The 18,593-nt window shown below is 39.8% G+C and overlaps 1 protein-coding gene and 1 long non-coding RNA gene across 3 annotated transcripts in view; both read left to right on the forward strand.

Annotated features, from left to right (window-relative positions):
• Positions 1–18,593, forward strand: part of LOC103554208 (uncharacterized) — a 142,041-nt gene that overhangs the window by 15,048 nt on the left and 108,400 nt on the right. The window lies entirely within an intron of this gene.
• Positions 16,029–17,585, forward strand: LOC103554180 (vomeronasal type-1 receptor 4-like). The gene has a single exon (XM_008525116.2). The coding sequence runs from the start codon at positions 16,554–16,556 to the stop codon at positions 17,583–17,585; it is 1,032 nt and encodes a 343-aa protein (XP_008523338.2). The 5' UTR covers positions 16,029–16,553.

Below are 18,593 nucleotides of genomic sequence, written 5' to 3' on the forward strand. Positions count from 1 at the left end.
AAGAGACAAAGAGAAGCACTACATAATGATAAAAGGAACAATCCAACAAGAAAATACAACACTTGTAAATATCTATGCACCCAACATAAGAGCACCTAAATATATAAAGCAATTATTAACAGACATAAAAGGAGAAATAGGCAGTAACACAATAATAGTAGGGGACTTCAGTACTCTACTTACACCAATGGATAGATCATCCAAACAGAAGATCAATAAGGAAACACTCACCTTAAAGGACACATTAGACAAGATAGACTTAGTAGATATATACAGAACATTCCATCCAAAAACCACAGAATACACATTCTTTTCAAATGCACATGGAACATTCTCCAGGATTGATCACATATTAGGCCACAAAACAAGTCTCAATAAATTTAAAAAGATCAAAATAATATCATGCATCTTTTCTGACCACAAAGGTATGAAAATAGAAGTCAACTACACAAAGAAAACCAGAAAAGCCACAAAAATGTGGAGATTAAACAAAATGCTACTGAACAATGATTGGGTCAATGAAGAAATTAAAGGAGAAATCAAAAAATTCCTGGAGACAAATGAAAATGAAAACACGACATGCCAAAATCTGTGGGATACAGCAAAAGCGGTTCTAAGAGGAAAGTTTATAGCAATTCAGGCCTACCTCAACAAAGAAGAAAAATCCCAAATAGACAATCTAAAAGTGCACCTAAAGTTACTGGAAAAACAACAAACAAAGCCCAAAATCAGCAGAAGGAAGGAAATAATAAAAATCAGAGCAGAAATAAATGAAACAGAGACTAAAAAAACCATAGAAAAAATTAATGAAACCAAGAACTGGTTCTTCGAAAAGATAAACAAAATTGACAAACCCTTAGCTAGACTCACCAAGCAAAAAAGAGAGAAGGTTCAAATAAATAAAATCAGAAATGAAAGAGGAGAGATTACAATAGATACCTCAGAAAAACAAAAGATAAGAGAATACTATGAAAAGCTATATTCCAACAAATTGCATAATCTAGAAGAAATGGATAAATTCTTAGAAACATACAACCTTCCAAAACTGAACCAAGAAGAAGTAGAAAATTTGGATGGACCACTCACCAGTAAGGAGATCAAAACAGCAATCAAAAACCTCCCCCCAAAAAGTCCAAGACCAGATGGCTTCCCTGGTGAATTCTACCAAACATTCAAAGAAGAGTTAATACTTATCCTTCTCAAACTCTTCCAAAAAATTGAAGAGGAGAGGAGGCATCCTAATTCATTCTACGAAGCCAACATTATCCTGATACCAAAACCAGACAAGGACAACACAAAAAAAGAAAATTACAGGCCAATATCACTGATGAACATTGATGCAAAAATCCTCAACAAAATACTAGCAAATCGAATACAACAATACATTAAAAAGATCATACATCATGATCAAGTGGGTTTTATTCCAGGGATGCAGGGATGGTTCAACATCCACAAATCTATCAATGTGATACACCACATTAACAAAATGAAGAATAAAAATCACATGATCATCTCAACAGATGCAGAGAAAGCATTTGACAAGATACAGCATCCGTTTATGATAAAAACTCTAAATAAGATGGGTATAGAAGGAAAATACCTCAACATAATAAAGGCCATATATGACAAACCCACAGCAAATATCATTCTCAGTGGAGAAAAACTGAAAGCTATCCCTCTCAGAACAGGAACCAGACAAGGATGCCCACTGTCACCACTCTTATTTAACATAGTATTGGAGGTCCTAGCCAGAGCAATCAGGCAAGAAAAAGAAATAAAAAGGATCCACATTGGAAAAGAAGAAGTGAAACTGTCACTCTTTGCAGATGACATGATTTTATATCTAGAAAACCCTAAAGAATCCACTAAAAAAACTTTTAGAAACAATAAAGGAATACAGTGAAGTCATGGGATACAAAATCAACATACAAAAATTGGTTGCGTTTCTATACACTAACAATGAAATCGCAGAAAGAGAAATTAAGAATACAATCCCATTTACAATTGCAACAAAAAGAATAAAATACCTAGGTATAAACTTAACCAAAGAGGTGAAAGATCTGTACACCGAAAACTATAAAATATTGTTGAAAGAAATCGAAGAAGACACAAAGAAATGGAAAGATATTCCGTGCTCTTGGATTGGAAGAATTAACATCGTTAAAATGTCCATACTTCCTAAAGCAATTTACAGATTCAATGCAACCCCTATCAAAGTTCCAACAACATTTTTCACAGAAATAGAACAAAGAATCCTAAAATTTATATGGAACAACAAAGGACCCTGAATAGCCGAAGGATTCCTGAGAAAAAAGAACACAGCTGGACGTATCACACTCCCTGACTTCAAAATATACTACAAAGCCGTAGTAAGCAAAACAGCATGGTACTGGCACAAAAACAGACACACAGATCAATGGAACACAATTGAGAGCCCAGAAATAAACACACATATTTATTGACAGCTAATATTCGACAAGGGAGCCAAGAGCATACGATAGAGAAAGGAGCATCTCTTCAATAAATGATGTTGGGAAAACTGGACAGCCACATGCAAAAGCATGAAAGTAGACCATTCCATTACACCATGCACAAAAACCAACTCAAAATGGATTAAAGACTTGGATGTAAGACCTGAAACCATGAAACTTCTAGGAGAAAACATAAGCAGTACGCTCTTTGACATCAGTCTTAACAGCATATTTTCAAGTCCCATGTCTGACCGGGCAAGGGAAACAAAAGAAAAAATGGACAAATGGGATTACATCAAACTAAACCACTTCTGCACAGCAAACGAAACCATCAACAAAATGAAAAGACAACCTAACAATTGGGAGAAGATATTTGCAAACCATATATCAGATAAGGGGTTAATATCCAAAATATACAAAGAACTCATACAACAAAAAACCAACAACCCAATTAAAAAATGGGCAAAAGAGCTGAACAGAGATTTCTCCAAAGAAGATATATGGATGGCAAACAGGCATATGAAAAGATGCTCAACATCAGTAGCTATCAGGGAAATGCAAATCAAAACTACAATGAGGTATCACCTCACTCCGGTCAGAATGGCTATAATTAACAAGACAGGAAACAACAAATGTTGGAGAGGATGTGGAGAGATGGGAACCCTTGTTCCCTGCTGGTGGGAGTGCAAACTGGTGCAACCACTATGGAAAGCAGTATGGAGTTTCCTCAGAAAATTAAGAATAGATCTACCATATGATCCAGCTATCCCACTGCTGGGTATTTATCCAAAGAACTTGATAATGCAAAGGCATAAAGATACTTGCACCCCTATGTTCATTGCAGCATTATACTCAATAGTCAAGACTTGGAAGCAACCTAGGTGCCCATCAAGGGACAAATGGATAAAGAAGATGTGGTGTTTATACACAATGGAATACTACTCAACCATAAGAAATGATGAAATCTGGCCATTTGTGACAACATGGATGCACCTGGAGGGTATTATGCTGAGTGAAATAAGTCAGAGGGAGAAAGTCAAATTCCATGTGATCTCACTCATAAGTAGAAGATAAAAACAACGACAAACAAACACATAGCATTGGAGATTGGGTTGGTGATTACCATAGGGGAAGTAGAGGGCGAGGGCAAAAGGATTGATTAGGCTCACATGTGAGGGGATGGACTATAATTAGTTTTCGGGTGGTCAACATGATGTAATCTACACAGAATTTGGAATATATTATGTAGTACACCCAAAAGCTATATAATGTTATAATCCAATGTTACTGCAATTAAAAAATAAATTAAAAAAATAAATAAAGTCTAAAATGGCATATCTCAGAATGTGAGTATATTTAGACATAGGGCCTCTAAAGTGGTGATTAAGTTAAAATGAGTCCAGTAGGTTGGGCCTTGATCCACTTTGACTGGTGTCATTATAAGAAGAAATTTGGACACACAGAGAGACACCAGATCTATGCACGTACAGGAGAAGGACCAGGAGAAGACACACTGAGAAGGTGGCCATTGGCAAGCCCAGGAGGATACTTTACAGCAAACCAAACCTATTTACACCTTGATCTTGGACTTTCAGCCTGCAGGTTTGTGAAAAAATAAATGTCCATGTTTTAAGCCACCTAGGTTATGGCAGCTTTAGAAAATTTATACAAAGTGTAAGTATCTATCTGTTCAATTCTGGAACCTCCAAGGGTAACACTTAACTCTCTCCTTTCTGTGGGGTCCCAGGGTCTCCATCTCTGTGAATGTCACATTATGGAGCCTGCCCAACTCAGATAGCAGAGACCTCAGAGAGAGGACAAAGGAAGGCGGCAGATCTTGGGACACTTCTCCCAATCTATGGTCTCCCCATTCATGGGAATTAAAGCACAATGGAGTGTGCCATGGGTTTTACCCACTAGGTGGATTTGAGATGTAGTGGGAAGGCTATTGGCTGGTTTTGGAAGCAGAACTTTCTGGTTCTGACTTGGGACACATTGTTCACTTCTCTAATTCTCAGAATCTTCTGGTGAGGTTGTAAGTTGCCAGCCTTCCTCCTAGGGATATGGTGAGTCGCACAGATGATTCTACATGTGAAAGCACTTGGTAAATATAAAGCACTGCCCAGATGTGAACCTTCATATTATAGGCTTAGAACTTTTTGACCTTGTACCATAATCCTTGCTGCTTCCAGAATCTAAAATTAGTAGATTGTACTAAAAAACAACCTTCCTATAAGATCTTTTTGCTCCTAGTTTCACCACATCTACATTAATCTCTTATTTCTCACCTTGGAAAGTTAGATAAAAGCTGAAGTACCACTGGAACTTCCTTCTGTTTTTCAAAACTACTTCACCCTTTCCTCTCTTTTCTACATCTTCATTCCAAGACTGGCCTTTGGAATTCCAAGATCCCAATGAAGGCTCAGGTTGACATGACAGAGACGGAAGGAGAGATCTGCCATGCAAAATGGGCCTAGGGGAGTGTGAGGAGAAAGATGGAGTGTGTGGGGAATGGCAGAGAACATGGGTGATAGAGAAATGTGTTGAGAAAGAGAGCTCAGGAAAGGGGATATAACAGTGCAGAAAGCATGGGGTTTGGGGAGAGAGTGCAGGAGGAGAGAGTGAGAAAATGCACGTGGATGTAGAAGATTGCTGAGTGTATAAAGCGCTTTGTGGAATTTAAGGGCACAGCAGGGCAAAGTGTGCAAATAATTGAAAGGTGTAGCACATATTGTGCTCTATGGGGATAAGGGTTACAGCAGTCATAGGAACAAAGTGGGTAATGGGGAAGGGGACAGTGGGCAGACATGAGTCAAGTTCCAGGGCAGGTAAAAGGCACAGGAGACTTCAAGTCCACAAGGAGTTAAAGAACACAGTGGGAGGAAGCATATATATATATATATATATTTTATAATATTTATTTATTTAATTAATTAATTTAATCTTTTGAGGAAGATTAGCCCTGAGCTAACAACTGCCAGTCCTCCTCTTTTTGATGAGGAAGCCTGGCCCTGAGCTAACGTTGTGCCCATCTTCCTCTGCTTTATATCTGGGATGCCTACCACAGCATGGTGTGCCAAGCCGTGCCATGTCTGCACCCGGGACCCAAACCTGCGAACCCTGAGCCGCTGAGAAGTGGAATGTGCGAACTTAACCGCTGCACCACCAGGCCCGCCCCTATTTTATAATATTTAAAGACTCTTTTGATGGTGGAAAATAACACTGTGGAGCTTAGATAGATGAAAGGCAGAACTCTATTACTTACAGTTCCAAAAGAAAGAAAGACAGGCAAGGCCACCGGCAGTAGCACCCAAGGACAAGGTACCAGCAACCAGAAGCTGTAGGGGCAGCTTGTGCATGGTATGGGGGGGGTGGGGTTAGTTAGGGTTAGGGGCTCCCTATTCATTGGCTAATCTGAATAATTTCCCAAGCTCCAGAGTAAAGGGGCTATCCCCAGTTGTCTGGTACTTGTTCTGGAGTGATTAGAACTGGTACAAAGTAGCCCAGAGTGTTAGAGCCAAACTAGGAAACTGGTTGAGGTGTAGAATTGACAGCTGCTCAAGAAGGGAAACTGACAACCCACTAGCCAGGCCCTCACAACTTGGTCAAGACAGCATTTAAAACACAAAAGAAACAAGCTGCATTATAGTATGTTGTTGAGGTATGGATGTGCTGGATGTAGTTAGTGGTCCATGACAGAGACAGAGCTGGGAAGGTGAACTGGAGCCTTTCATGGGGTATAACAGGCTCACAGAGACAAAATGGTTACAGGTGATAAAGTCAACTGGAGATGTAGTAGATTTGAAGAGGCTAAATGACCCAGAGGAAAAGTGCAGATATGGGAGTGTGCAGGAGGGGTGTGGGGAGCTAACAATACCCAACTTTTGAGGGCAAAGATTTTGAATGATGGGCCGTAGACAACATGGAAAATGGGCTGAAGTCACTGAAATGGAGGCATATATAGGTCAAGGGGGAAGGAGGATGTGGAGGCAATGGAAAGTGAGGAGTGTTGGGCTGAGCTCTCTGGAAGGATAAGAGAGAGAAAATGGATAGAGGATGGATTTCAAAATGGATGCAGGATGGAGATGAGGTGTGGAAGTTTAGAAGAGTCAGGTGGAGTGGGATGGGCCGGGGGCAGAACATGAGTGTTGAGGATGATAGGGCAGGTGGAGGTGTAGGGGATGGGCAAAGATCTAAGTGGCTGTAGGCTGGAGGTCCAGGGGGCTATAGAGGTGGAAAGACGGGCAGCACAGAGATTAAGGGGATGGGGATACATCTGCAATGACCTTATTTCCAAATAAGGTCACATTCTGAGGTATTATGGGTTAAGACTTCAATTTATAAATTTTGGAAAACACGATTCAAATTGTAATGGGCTGGGTATGTTAATACCATGTAAAAAGGCAGCCTCAAAATGCGGGTTTGACTTTTCAAGATAATGAAGAAAAAAAGTAATAGAAAAAGAAAAGGGAATGTTTCTGTGTTCAGCAAATGTTGAGTTTCCCGGGGCTTAGAAAATGGTTTAACTATGGCCTTTAGTTTTGTCTTTTACTACAGGGTGAAAAATAACTGAAACGATTCCTCGGAACCTCGAGTAATTTCACTGTAAAAGATAACTGATTAATAGTCTCTTCAGAGTGGAAGGGCAGTTTGGACAGAGAATCAGTAAACATGAGTGCTCAGGTGATGAAGGGTAGAAGGAGAAGCAGGACTCATATCAGTGCTCCATCTTTTATTTAAGTATCCCTTGTATCTTTAATTTTTCAAGAGCCTTTTGTAATGAGTCTTTTAATGAAGGTATTTTAGAGTCTTGCAGCCTTTTGGAACCTTCTACATATCAGTTCAAACATGTAGAGGTATCCTATTTTGTTTGTTTAATTCAAGAACCCTTGCTTTAAAGTGCACTTCCTAAATAAACAATCTTGTCTGATTGGAATATTCCCCCTAAGGGCCCTTGTAACTCTAGTTGTTTTCAGTAAGATTACGCCATTTGCCTAGATATCTACAGCTTCCACGACTACAAGTCTTACACATAAAATAAGCAGAAGTGCCAGAAGATGGCACATACTTCACTCTTTAGAAATTAAGGCTTCCATTCCTTTTCGCTAGTCTTTGAGTCTGTTGGAGCCAGAATAATAGTGAAGAGTAGCATGTTGCAAGATTAAGGGTCGTGTGGTGTTTTACAGTGTACCTCATTGCAAGGAAGTTTTCTTGGAGTTGAAGGGTGACCTAGTGTCAATATAACCCTTTCTATGACAGTTTTATCATAATATGGAAGTCTTTGACCTGGATGATGTGCACTCTAACAGCTTTTAGGTGCTTGACCGTTGCCCACCAATTTTTGTGTCTTTATGGCTTCCAAGATCCCCAATAGTTTCCACTAGCCTTAACTACACAAAACAAGACAGGCAAACATATGTAGCTTAACACACCAGGAGTAACCAAGAGATGTTACTAGAGATTGGCATACAGAAAGACCTGTGTGCACCACCAGGAATTCTTAACATGGAACTGAGGAATGAGGAAAAGGACTGAGGCTAGCAGACCTCAAAAAATGAAGACTGTGGATGATTGACGACTTCACTGGGATTCCAAACTAAAGGGGATTATGGACCAGGAAGCCAATTCATTCAAGGCCTTTGTGCAAAGAGGTGGAGCTCAGAACTGAGAGGAGCTTAGCCATAGCCCTCAGAAAGGGTAAATAGACAGATCTCATAAGGGGTTTGCAGGTACCAAACTTGTGTTTCTGGTTGTCATTGACTGCCATCAGAAGTTATCTTTGGATAAGTAACTACCACCAAATTTGTTAAATAACAAAAAGTTCAACCAAGCAAATTTCAAAGATCCTGTTGACTTTATCAAGTGATTCATGAATCAGACATCATCCTACCTAGAAGGTAGAGAGGACCTTCAAGGAGCTGTACAAAATGGAAGGCTTTTAGAGACAGAAGGGAGAAGGGATAAGGGATAAGGAAAGAGCAGATTATCTTCTCTCTCTTTGAGGGCTGGAGAGGGTCAATGTTGGCAGATTACCTCCTTGGTGATGACAAGAAAATTAAAGACTGACTGGTTTGGATTTCATTCCTGAGGAAGTTGAAATTGCAGTTAGGTTAGGTATTAGGTTTTGGTTTGATGATGTTGGCTTTGCACAAGTGACTCCAGTTTGGGCGTGTTGTTTGTTTTTAACATCACGTAGCAGAGCTGCATCCAGACTCTGCATTGAAAACAAGGTCCTCTATGTCTTCGGGATTGGGTGGCTCCAACAGAGCATCATTCTCTCAAAATTAACTGGCCACTTGTAGAGTCCACATCCCTAAGCCTGCCTCTCATCTGGGAAGGCATCCTGAGGCCAATAACTGCCTCAGAGAATGCAAAGAGCCACCTAATCCAGCAACTAAATGAAAGCACATGCACAGAGTCAGCCCCACCCTACTCCACCTGCCCCAAGTGGCCCATCCCATGTTAGTTCTTGAGCACATGGTGACTGCAGATGTACCTCCACTTGGAATATGCATTTACAACTGCGAACTCTGCATTGAGCCCTGGGGTCCTCAGACCTTTATTAGTAGCAGCCCTCTCACTCCCCCATGGGTCATGCATACTGGTTCCTTTTTCATCCCCACCAAATTGTGAACTGCCAGGAACCAACAGTATTTGTGTTTAGAGGTGATTGTAGTCTGAGGCCTCAGATGTACTGTGCTTCTTCTCTTGCTTAGTGCTACTGAAAGAGAGGTCTGGAGACAGCAGAAGCAGTACTCCCAGTTCCATGTTAAAAAAGAAAATGCATGGCCTCTGTGCAAATCTGCTAAATCATCCCTTCTTAGTCTGCCATATCCCAAAGAATTTTCTTCAACAGATGATTCATAGCTCATTATAATTTGAGAAGTAATGTTTAACAAAATGGTGCTCAATACTGGTTTACCATTGAGGATCACCCGGTGAGTGTCAAGAAACACCATCCATTATGCTCTCTTGTCTCCCCAGCATCCATTCTGACAGTTGTTAAACCTTCAGAACTCATTCCTGAGAGTGGAGCCTAAACTCTTGCCCACAGAGAGGTAAGGGCTCTACTCTGTATGGGCTTTTTCGGGAGCTCTCAGTCCAGTCACATCCCATGCAGTGGCAGGATTTGGGGTATTTCTAGAAGGGAAGTGTCCCTGAAGGCAGGGGAGGAGAAACTCACATTATGGGCTTCACATGAGAGTTGTTTGTACTTGAATCCGTCCTGTGGCAAAGGACAGACTTCTCTGCATTTTGAAGTCCTTCTGCCTGTGGGTATGAAGGTGGCAAGGGAGGGTCTATTTATTTGATAGGGCTGCCATAACAAGGACCATGAACTAAGGGGCTTAAAGAAAAGATATGTATTGTCTCACCATTCTGGAGGCTGAAAGTCCAAGATCAAGATGTCAGCAGAGCCATGATTTCTCTCAATGGCTTAGGGGATAATCTGTTCTAGGCCACTCTCCTCAATTCTAGTTCCTTGGCTAGTGGCAACATAACTCCAGTCTTCACCTGACATTCTTCCTTTGTGCATGTCTGTCTCCATATTTCTTTATTTTATAAGGACACCAGTCACTTGGATTAGGGGCACACCCTAATCCAGTATGATTTCATCTTAACAAGTTACATCTGCAATGACTCAATTTCCAAATGAAAACACATTGTGAGGTACTGGGGGTAAGATTTCAACACATTAATTTTGAAAGAACGTTATGCAACCCTTAACAGAAGGGGTATGTCGATGCCCTTAAAAAGGCATATTCACAAAATATGGTTTTTTGAGAGGATGGCCTAGAGAAGAGAAAAGAAGAGAAGGGAAAATATCTTCCTTGGGCAAATGTTTAGTCCCAGGGCATATGCTGTGCCCTTTCTTGCTCCTGAAATGCTTTTTCTGTGTGTTTGTGTGAACCTTTCCTTCTCTATCTCTGAGATAGTGAGCCAAGAACAGAATATATTAGTTGCGTGTGCGTATGTTTGTGTGTGTATAGTGCAATTTCAGATACCATCTCAGGTATATTCTCAAACTGCGTAGGCAGTAAGATGTATCTCAGTGATGAAATTGTTACACGTACAGATGAAAATAGTATTCGTTATGCGTAATTCATGAAGACTTTGACTTTATTTTGTCCTCGAAATATTTTACTGTTAAATTTGTTCCCACGTGCATTATTTGAATTTTACTGACATATGAAAATTGTCACAATTTCAGCAGACTAACACGACACCTGTTTCATTTTCTTGTATTTCTTTATTGGAAATCTGGTGGACTTGGCTGAGTATTCTGAACAGGGTGTCACAAGACTTAATCAGCCAGCCTGGGCTCTATTCTCAAAATTCTGAGGAAGAATCCACTTCAAGATCTTAAGTTCTTGGTAGAATTCAATTCCTTCTTATAGTTTCCTCATGCACCGATCCACATCCCATCTTCAAGCCAAGGAATGGCATGTTAAATCCCTCTCATGATTCAAATCTCTGATCTCCTCTTCTATCCCATCTCTCTGCCTTCTCTTTCTGCATGAAGAGCTCTTGTAATATGTTGGGTCCACCAGATAATCGAGGACAGTCTGCCTATTTTAATTTCAGCTGATTAGAAACCTTAATTTGAACTGTGTAATTCCTTTATGATGTACTAATCATAACCATCTACGTTATGTTACAGACAAAATCGGAGATTTGCCTATAGTATTTTATGAGCCCAGTAAATTTATTGCAATAAAACAAAAGTTTTAAACTATCAATGTATCTACAAAATATTTCCACAGTTTACCCCTTGCGATGGTTTCTTATACGATAGAAGCAAGGGAGAATAAGTCCTGAAAATATCTTATTACGTATTCTTTTTATGGTAAAGCTTAAACAAGCTTGTGAGAGCACATAACGGTTAGAATAAGGTGTTATGCTTTAGAATTGCCACATAAAGAAAGATATTTTCATCGTGTCAGTCTTGGGACATAAAAAATCTTGTGGCACTAAAGTTTTTGAGTCTGTAAGCAGGCCTTTAGAAGAGATGATTTGGCACCTTTTTTATACACTGAACACTGGATGCTAGTAAACAGCTTCTGTTAGAGCTGCTGTTTGATACTGTACAGGGTACCACAAAGGCACAGATAACATAGTGTTGAGTGTTGATCATCCCAAAATTTAGGTGCTCTTCTCTACTGTAGATTCAGTTTGAGGAGTATTCAGGAACATTTTATTTGAGCCAGACTTTTGCCCCTGAACAGAAATTAGAAACCATAAGAAATGAAAATAGTTACTGAAGAGATACCAGCAACCACATATTCATTACGGCACTATTTACCATAGTATTTACAGCAGCCAAGATATGGAACAACTTAAATGTCTGTGAATGGACGAATGCACAAAGATGTTGTGGAATAATATGAAATATTATTCATTCATGGGAAATAAAGAAATGCTGCCACATGAAACAACTGGGGTCGACATCAAAGGCACTAGGCTACATGAGATAAGTCATAAAATGAAAGAATAATACTGTGTGATCTCACTTACATGTGGAATCTAAAAGAGCCAAACTCATCAGATCACAGAGTCAAATGGTGGTTACCAGGGGCAGGGAGTTGGGGAAACAGGAGAGATGTGGTTTATGGCTACAAACTTGCAGCTAGTAGACAAATAGGTCTTGGATATCCAACACACCATAGAGTGAATACAGAGTATAATGTTTTATTGTAGTCATCAAACTTCTTAAGAGTCAAGATCTCAATTGCTCCAAACACGTAAAGAAATGATAATTAGATGATGTGATAGAGGTGCTATCACTGGAATGACAATTATATTACAATATAGAAATGTGTCAAATAAATGTGATGTACACCTTGGACTTACACAATGTTATATGTCAAATATATTTCAATAATGAAACATACATGACTCCTCATGTTTGATCATAAGTGAGGGTATAGATAAATGAGGGAATCAATTAATGGCCTCCAGTCTCCCCTCTGACACCTCCTTCATGCGTGGATGCATTCAACCTCAAACTCTACCTCTACGCCCCCTTGTACATCTTCATCTGTCCACCTGTGACCTTTAGACATCTAATAAAACTCCACATGCACTCCAACCTCCATTGAATGCATTTGACATCAGTATTGCACTCTCCACCTTCAGCTTGTGACCTTTTTCACCTCCAAACCACTGTGATCAGTATTCTAGGGAGCTCAGTCTAACCCACCTCAGCCTTTGTCAGCTCTGCAAAATCTGTCTTGCATGCCCTCCTTTCTCTTGCGTTCTATCTACACGCAATTCTGATATCTCACCCCATGCCCTGTGACTTCTATGCTCCTGCACTCTCATTCCTCCCAGCCATGAAGTCATAGGTACCATCAAGGGCCCCAGAAACCTAATTCACACCCTACATTCATTACATTTCACCCTATAATTCCTGACATTCTCCTGGGCTCTTTAGCTCACTCATGCCCATTGTCCTTTCCTCTCTCATTGTCCTCTGCCCATAGGGCCTTCATGCCCATGCCCATGGTTTCCCCTAGTGAGATCTCTTTTTCCCACCCCCTGCCTAAATTGGACTGTTATCATCTTCCCAGATCTGCCTACCCTATCTGAATTCACCTTCTCTCCAACCATGTTGTTTAAATGCCCCTCTAGCATTTCCTTACTTTTGCCATTAACTTCTCCTCCCCATTAGGAAATTTTATTCTCTTGATCCTATCCCCCCTTTTTATCTCCTCAGATCACAATATGCCCCCACCGTCATTTCCTTGTACCTTTGCCCATTTGGTCTTTCATCCCCAGCATTGCACTGTAGTACTTCTTCAATATTAAAAACCATTGCTTTTTCACTTTCTGTTCACTCCCTTGCCCTGTACTCTCTATGACTCCAAGCCCCCAGGCTATCTGCACCCCTATATCATCCTTACGTCTCCTTTGTCCTGTGGCCTATTCTTACTCCTCTCTATCACGTACTCACACACTGTCACTCCTCTGAACAGCCCAAGTTTCTCAGCAGCTGTCTTGACATAAGGTGACAATGCTCGCAGCACATTTTAAGTGCTGTGCATTGTAATACATAGCGCCCTTGTGATTGCTTCAGGGTTACAAAAAGTATAGAGGGCAGCAATGCCCTCATTTTGAGGCATCCAGAAGTCTGGAAATACAACTATTCTTCTGTGTAAGATCATGTAATTGAGATGCACACGTGCTTGGTGACTGTTATTTTATGAAAGATTGTAACCGTGAGTTTACGTGAGAGTATTCATTTATAATTATTTACATATGTAAGTAAATTTTTATGTGATCAGTATGTGCATTATTGTTTGTGATTGTGCCATAAAAATGTGAGAGCATGTGAGGGACTGTGTATGTATATAAGAATGTAAATGTGTGACTGTAAGTTTGAATGTGTGAGGAAATGTGCATGAATGTATGTTTTTACTTCTGTGTGTAAGTGAGTTTGTGCGTTTGTGTAAGATGGGTTGTCCACCATTATGGCTCTGCCAACTGACTTGACAAGGGGGAATGATTTAGCATTGTGAACTTTCATCAAAGAGTTGATTTGTTTGTAGGAAAACCTGAAGAATTAAATGCAACTTGTAATTTATAACTATATTTTGTTCAAATGAATCAAAAATATATTTCTTAAATTAAAAAACAGTCATAGTTACTTACTGAAAATTTTGTGGAAAAAAAGGATAGGGACTGTGTTGACAATTTGATATTCTTGAATTAAGGAAGTATTGTTGGCTTATCTGATACTTACAAGTGTGGTGGAATGTCCCTGTTAAACCATCTGATTCTGGTGCTTTCTTTCTGAGGCACTGTTTTAAAAACTTCTCTCATTCTTTTATGGATATCTGTGTGATTCTGCTTCTATCACTAGTGAGGGTCAGTATTGGTAGAGCTTCCTAACTGTGTACACGTTCATTGACATTGAGTTGTGCAAATGAGTACAATAATAGCTAATGTAAATTATTGGCATCATGTTCTTCTTGTTGCTTGCTTTTTTTAAAAACATTTCTTTGCTCATAACTTAACTGATGATGCAGCTCAGCTGTGTGCAATTACGAAAGAACTCACTTTTAGGTAGTACTTCTGGGGGAAGTAGAATATCCACAGAGACACACATACACACTACCGGTCAATCATATGTCAGACCTAAGTATTTCCTGCCCTGCTCCATGTGAGACACTGTCTGCCTCCAGGGTTCACGGAAAATATGTCCATGCCTCCCACAAGCACTCCAATAGTCTCTTAAGAGACGTTAGCTGGAAACTTGCAGTTGTTCCTGGTAATTAGCACCTGGGAAAAAAGTTTTGAAAAAGTATTCTCAGCTCCCAAGCCTGTTACTGCCAATGATGCTGCAGGTGAAATGATAATTGCAGCTCTGAGGGGAGGTGAGGTCACAGAATCACAAACTCATATCTTTGGGTCTAGCTACCTCTGTCCCACATATACTGACTGCTTTGACCTTCACTCTAAACCCACCATGCAAGCATTGGGAAAAAGTGGGTGGCTTTTTCATTTATTCATCTGAGAGTTAGAATCTCAAAGAGAAGAAGTTGTGTCAGGAGTCTGGGTAAGTGAACGTATTGGACAAAGCAACTGTTCTTCATATATACCAAGTCCAGTGCCAAAGGCATGTATGAAGGTGGAATAAATTTTGAGGATGAGCTGAGTGAGATAAAAAAGAGATGTATTCTCAGATCTTCCAGCAATCCAGCATGGCTCAAAGGTAGTGACAGTGGTTGTTCTGGTTTCATCCAACTAACGTAAAATTTTGTTTCTAAGTGCTTAAGGACTGTAGTTCAAGTGTCAAGCTGCAGGTCAGCTTACTTACAGGAAGGATAGACAATAGACATAATTTTCAGATTTCTAGAGGTACACCGAGGGTACCTCAATTTTTGTAATAAAGAGTAGGATGAATCTAGAGGGCTCCTCTGATCCTGGGCAGAAACAGTGTGTCTAATAGCAGTTGCTGGAGAAATGTTTTCTCTAACTCCGGGTGTAGGAAGTGCTTAACAGATTTAATGATGGTGTCTCTATTGATTATAGAGAGACTTTTCCCACTGGAAGTGAGTAAGCAGCATTTAGGATAATATAACTTAATAAGTTCAGCAAACATTTTTGGGCTCAAATCTATCATTTGATATTTCTGATGCTTTGAAATATTATAACACTGTATATTATAACATGAAAAAATGTATGTCATTTATATGATACACAAGTTTTTAACCTTAGAATTATATCATTGCATGTTGCTTGCGTATCTTGTACTTTAATATTTTCTACAAATATGGCATTAATGCTAATAACTTCATCTCACATAGATATGACTATATGGGATATATATGATTTGAAATGAGTGATAATTTATTTCTACCATACACTGTTTATCAGGCATCAGTGTTTCTATCTCCTACTTCCTGTGACTCAGAGCATTGTCCTTTTTTCCTGAGTAAAAGGCAACTGGATCTTTCTGCTGCCATCCTAATGTTGAGGCATTTTTGCATTCATTGAACTCAACTTGTAGTGGGACAGGATCCTGCAGTTTTATACCACAACCAGGGCATCTACACTGTACAAAGATCTCTAAAGCTTTAGGCAAAGATTAGATTTGCCTATAAAACAAGTCTTCATAAGCAAGTGGAAATGTGTTGTTAGAAAATTTTTAGTACAATATCACCAATCTAAAGTGAAATGACAAGGTGCAAATGCAAAACTGAATTTAGATCTGCTTTATTTGGAGAACAAAACTAACTACTATTTTCGTATACTATGGATTAAATGTATCACTTTATTACCAGGGTAAAATTCCCACTGTGCTCCTAATCAGTGTGGGAATTTAGAAGAAACGCTTAACCTCTCTGTGCCTATGTTGTTCTCATCTTTATCAGGAATGCAATAGTGTCTGCCTCATTAATTTGGGAGGAATAAAGAAATGACTGCATCTGTGACCTTCATGGCAGTATTTCATACATTGCAAGTGTTCTTTAATGGTTGTACTTTCAATTCCTGGAAGCCTATAAAGGACAGAAAAGTCTTTAAGTAATTAGTTCAAAGTAGGAACTGTTGGTAAGAGGAGAAAATTGTATTTCTGTTGACATGATTCATGTGGCCCACACCTCCTATTTCTCAGCAGGATCCTCTAGCTCAGAAGACACATATGAGGCATTGAGAACTGAGAGGATGGCCGCCAGGGATTTGGCAGTAGGAACGATCTTCTTATTACAGACTACATTTGGAATCCTGGGGAATTTCTTTCTTCTTTGCCATTATCTCTTCCTTCATTTCACTGAGTGTAGGCAAAGGTCCACAGATTTGATTATCAAGAACCTGATTGTAGCCAACTTATTTGTCCTGTTCTCTAGCGGAATCCGCTATACATTGTCAGCTTTCGGATGGGATTCTGTCCATAGTGATTTGGAATGCAGATTTTTGCCCTATGTTCGTGCAGTGGGTAGGGGTGTGTCCATTGGCACCACCTGCCTCTTGAGTGTCTTCCAGGCCATCGTGATCAGCTCCAGGAACTCCAGGTGGGCAGGGATTAAAGTGAAAGCTCTGAAGTGCGTCGTCCCTTCAATTTCCCTGTGCTGGATTCTGCAAATGCTGGTAAATATCATTTACCCTATGTTTTTGACTATCCATAGGAGCCACAAAAATGTCACAAGCAGAAAAAGTGTTGGATACTGTTCTGCTGTGCGTCATGATAAAACCAGAGACTCATTATATGCAGCATTGCTGTCATTCCCTGATGTTTTCTTTTTGGGGCTCATGTTCTTGGCCAGTGGCTCCATAGTTTTCATCCTATACAGGCACAAACAGAGAGTGAAACATCTTCATAAGACCAATGTCTCCCTCAGAACCTCCCCTGAGTCCAGAGCTACCAAAACCATCCTTCTCCTGGTGAGCACCTTTGTCTTTTTTAACACCCTTTCCTCCATCTTTCATGCAATTTTGGCTCTTGTTAATAATCCCAACTGGCTCCTCTTGAATGCCACTTCCTTAAGCACTCTGTCTTTCCCAAGTCTCAGTCCCTTTCTGCTCATGAGCTGTGAATGCAGTGTACGCAGGGTGTGCTTTGCCTGGATAAAAAATACAAAATCCCTTCAGGTGGCCCAGTTGTGTAGTGGTTAAGTTAGCATGCTTTGCTTCAGTGGCCTTGCACTTTCAAGTTCAGATCCTGATTGCAGACCAAGTGTCACTTGTCAAGCCAAGCTGTGGTGGCATCCCACATATGAAATAGAGGAACACAGCCACAGATGTTCGCTCAGGGCCAATCTTCCTCAAGCAAAAAGAGGAAGATTGGCAACAGAGGTCGCCTCTGAGACCATCTTCATGACAAAAAAAAAGTTTAAAAAAATTTTTAAAAATATAAAATCCCTTAATCCAATGAGAAATATGAAAATTGTCTGTATTTCTACAATGTTCATTAGGTAACTCACTCATCCTCGACAGAGTCCTAAGTACAGTTACGTCTGGCTGACCAGAGAATTTTAACAAGACATGCTGAACATCTTCTTCAAAATAAATAATAGAATATAACAGTAATTGTAATGTAATATCATATAATTATCATGTATAAACTCATGTGATTTATGTGGTACCAATGCTTGCAGTGGAGGACTTCGGAATTCACGCCACAATGAACACCAGTTGTTGAAATAACCTGGACATTTGGAGAAGTCTGTGACTGTGTAACTTAAATCTATTACAGCAAATTTCCCAGACATGAACTAGGCATAAAAGTCTTAGAAAAGAGGCAAAGAAATAGAAGCGTATGTTGCGGGTCATAACTGAAACTGAAGACACTGGTACTGGAGGGGAAATTCAGTGAATGAGTAAAGCTTTTTGGATCCAGTTACGAGTTCCGTACATTACATCCTTCGAGAAGCAGGAGTCATTATTTGACCTATGATGTTATAGAGGGAGATGAACATGTTTAAATATTTAGCATTTTCAGGTAGAAATGGCCAGATTAATCTATAGAGGGACAAAGGAGAGCATAAAAGTAGATTTTAGCTGATTTTGAAACAATATGATGTGAGTGGGACACTTTAAAAGACATAAATTGCATGGCATTGGCATCTGTAGACAGCAGCATTTTCTCTTTTGTGATTATGATTTGGGCATGTTGGCAATGAA

Source organism: Equus przewalskii, chromosome 9 (genome assembly GCF_037783145.1).
Source record: "Equus przewalskii isolate Varuska chromosome 9, EquPr2, whole genome shotgun sequence".
Classification (NCBI taxonomy): Eukaryota; Metazoa; Chordata; class Mammalia; order Perissodactyla; family Equidae; genus Equus; species Equus przewalskii.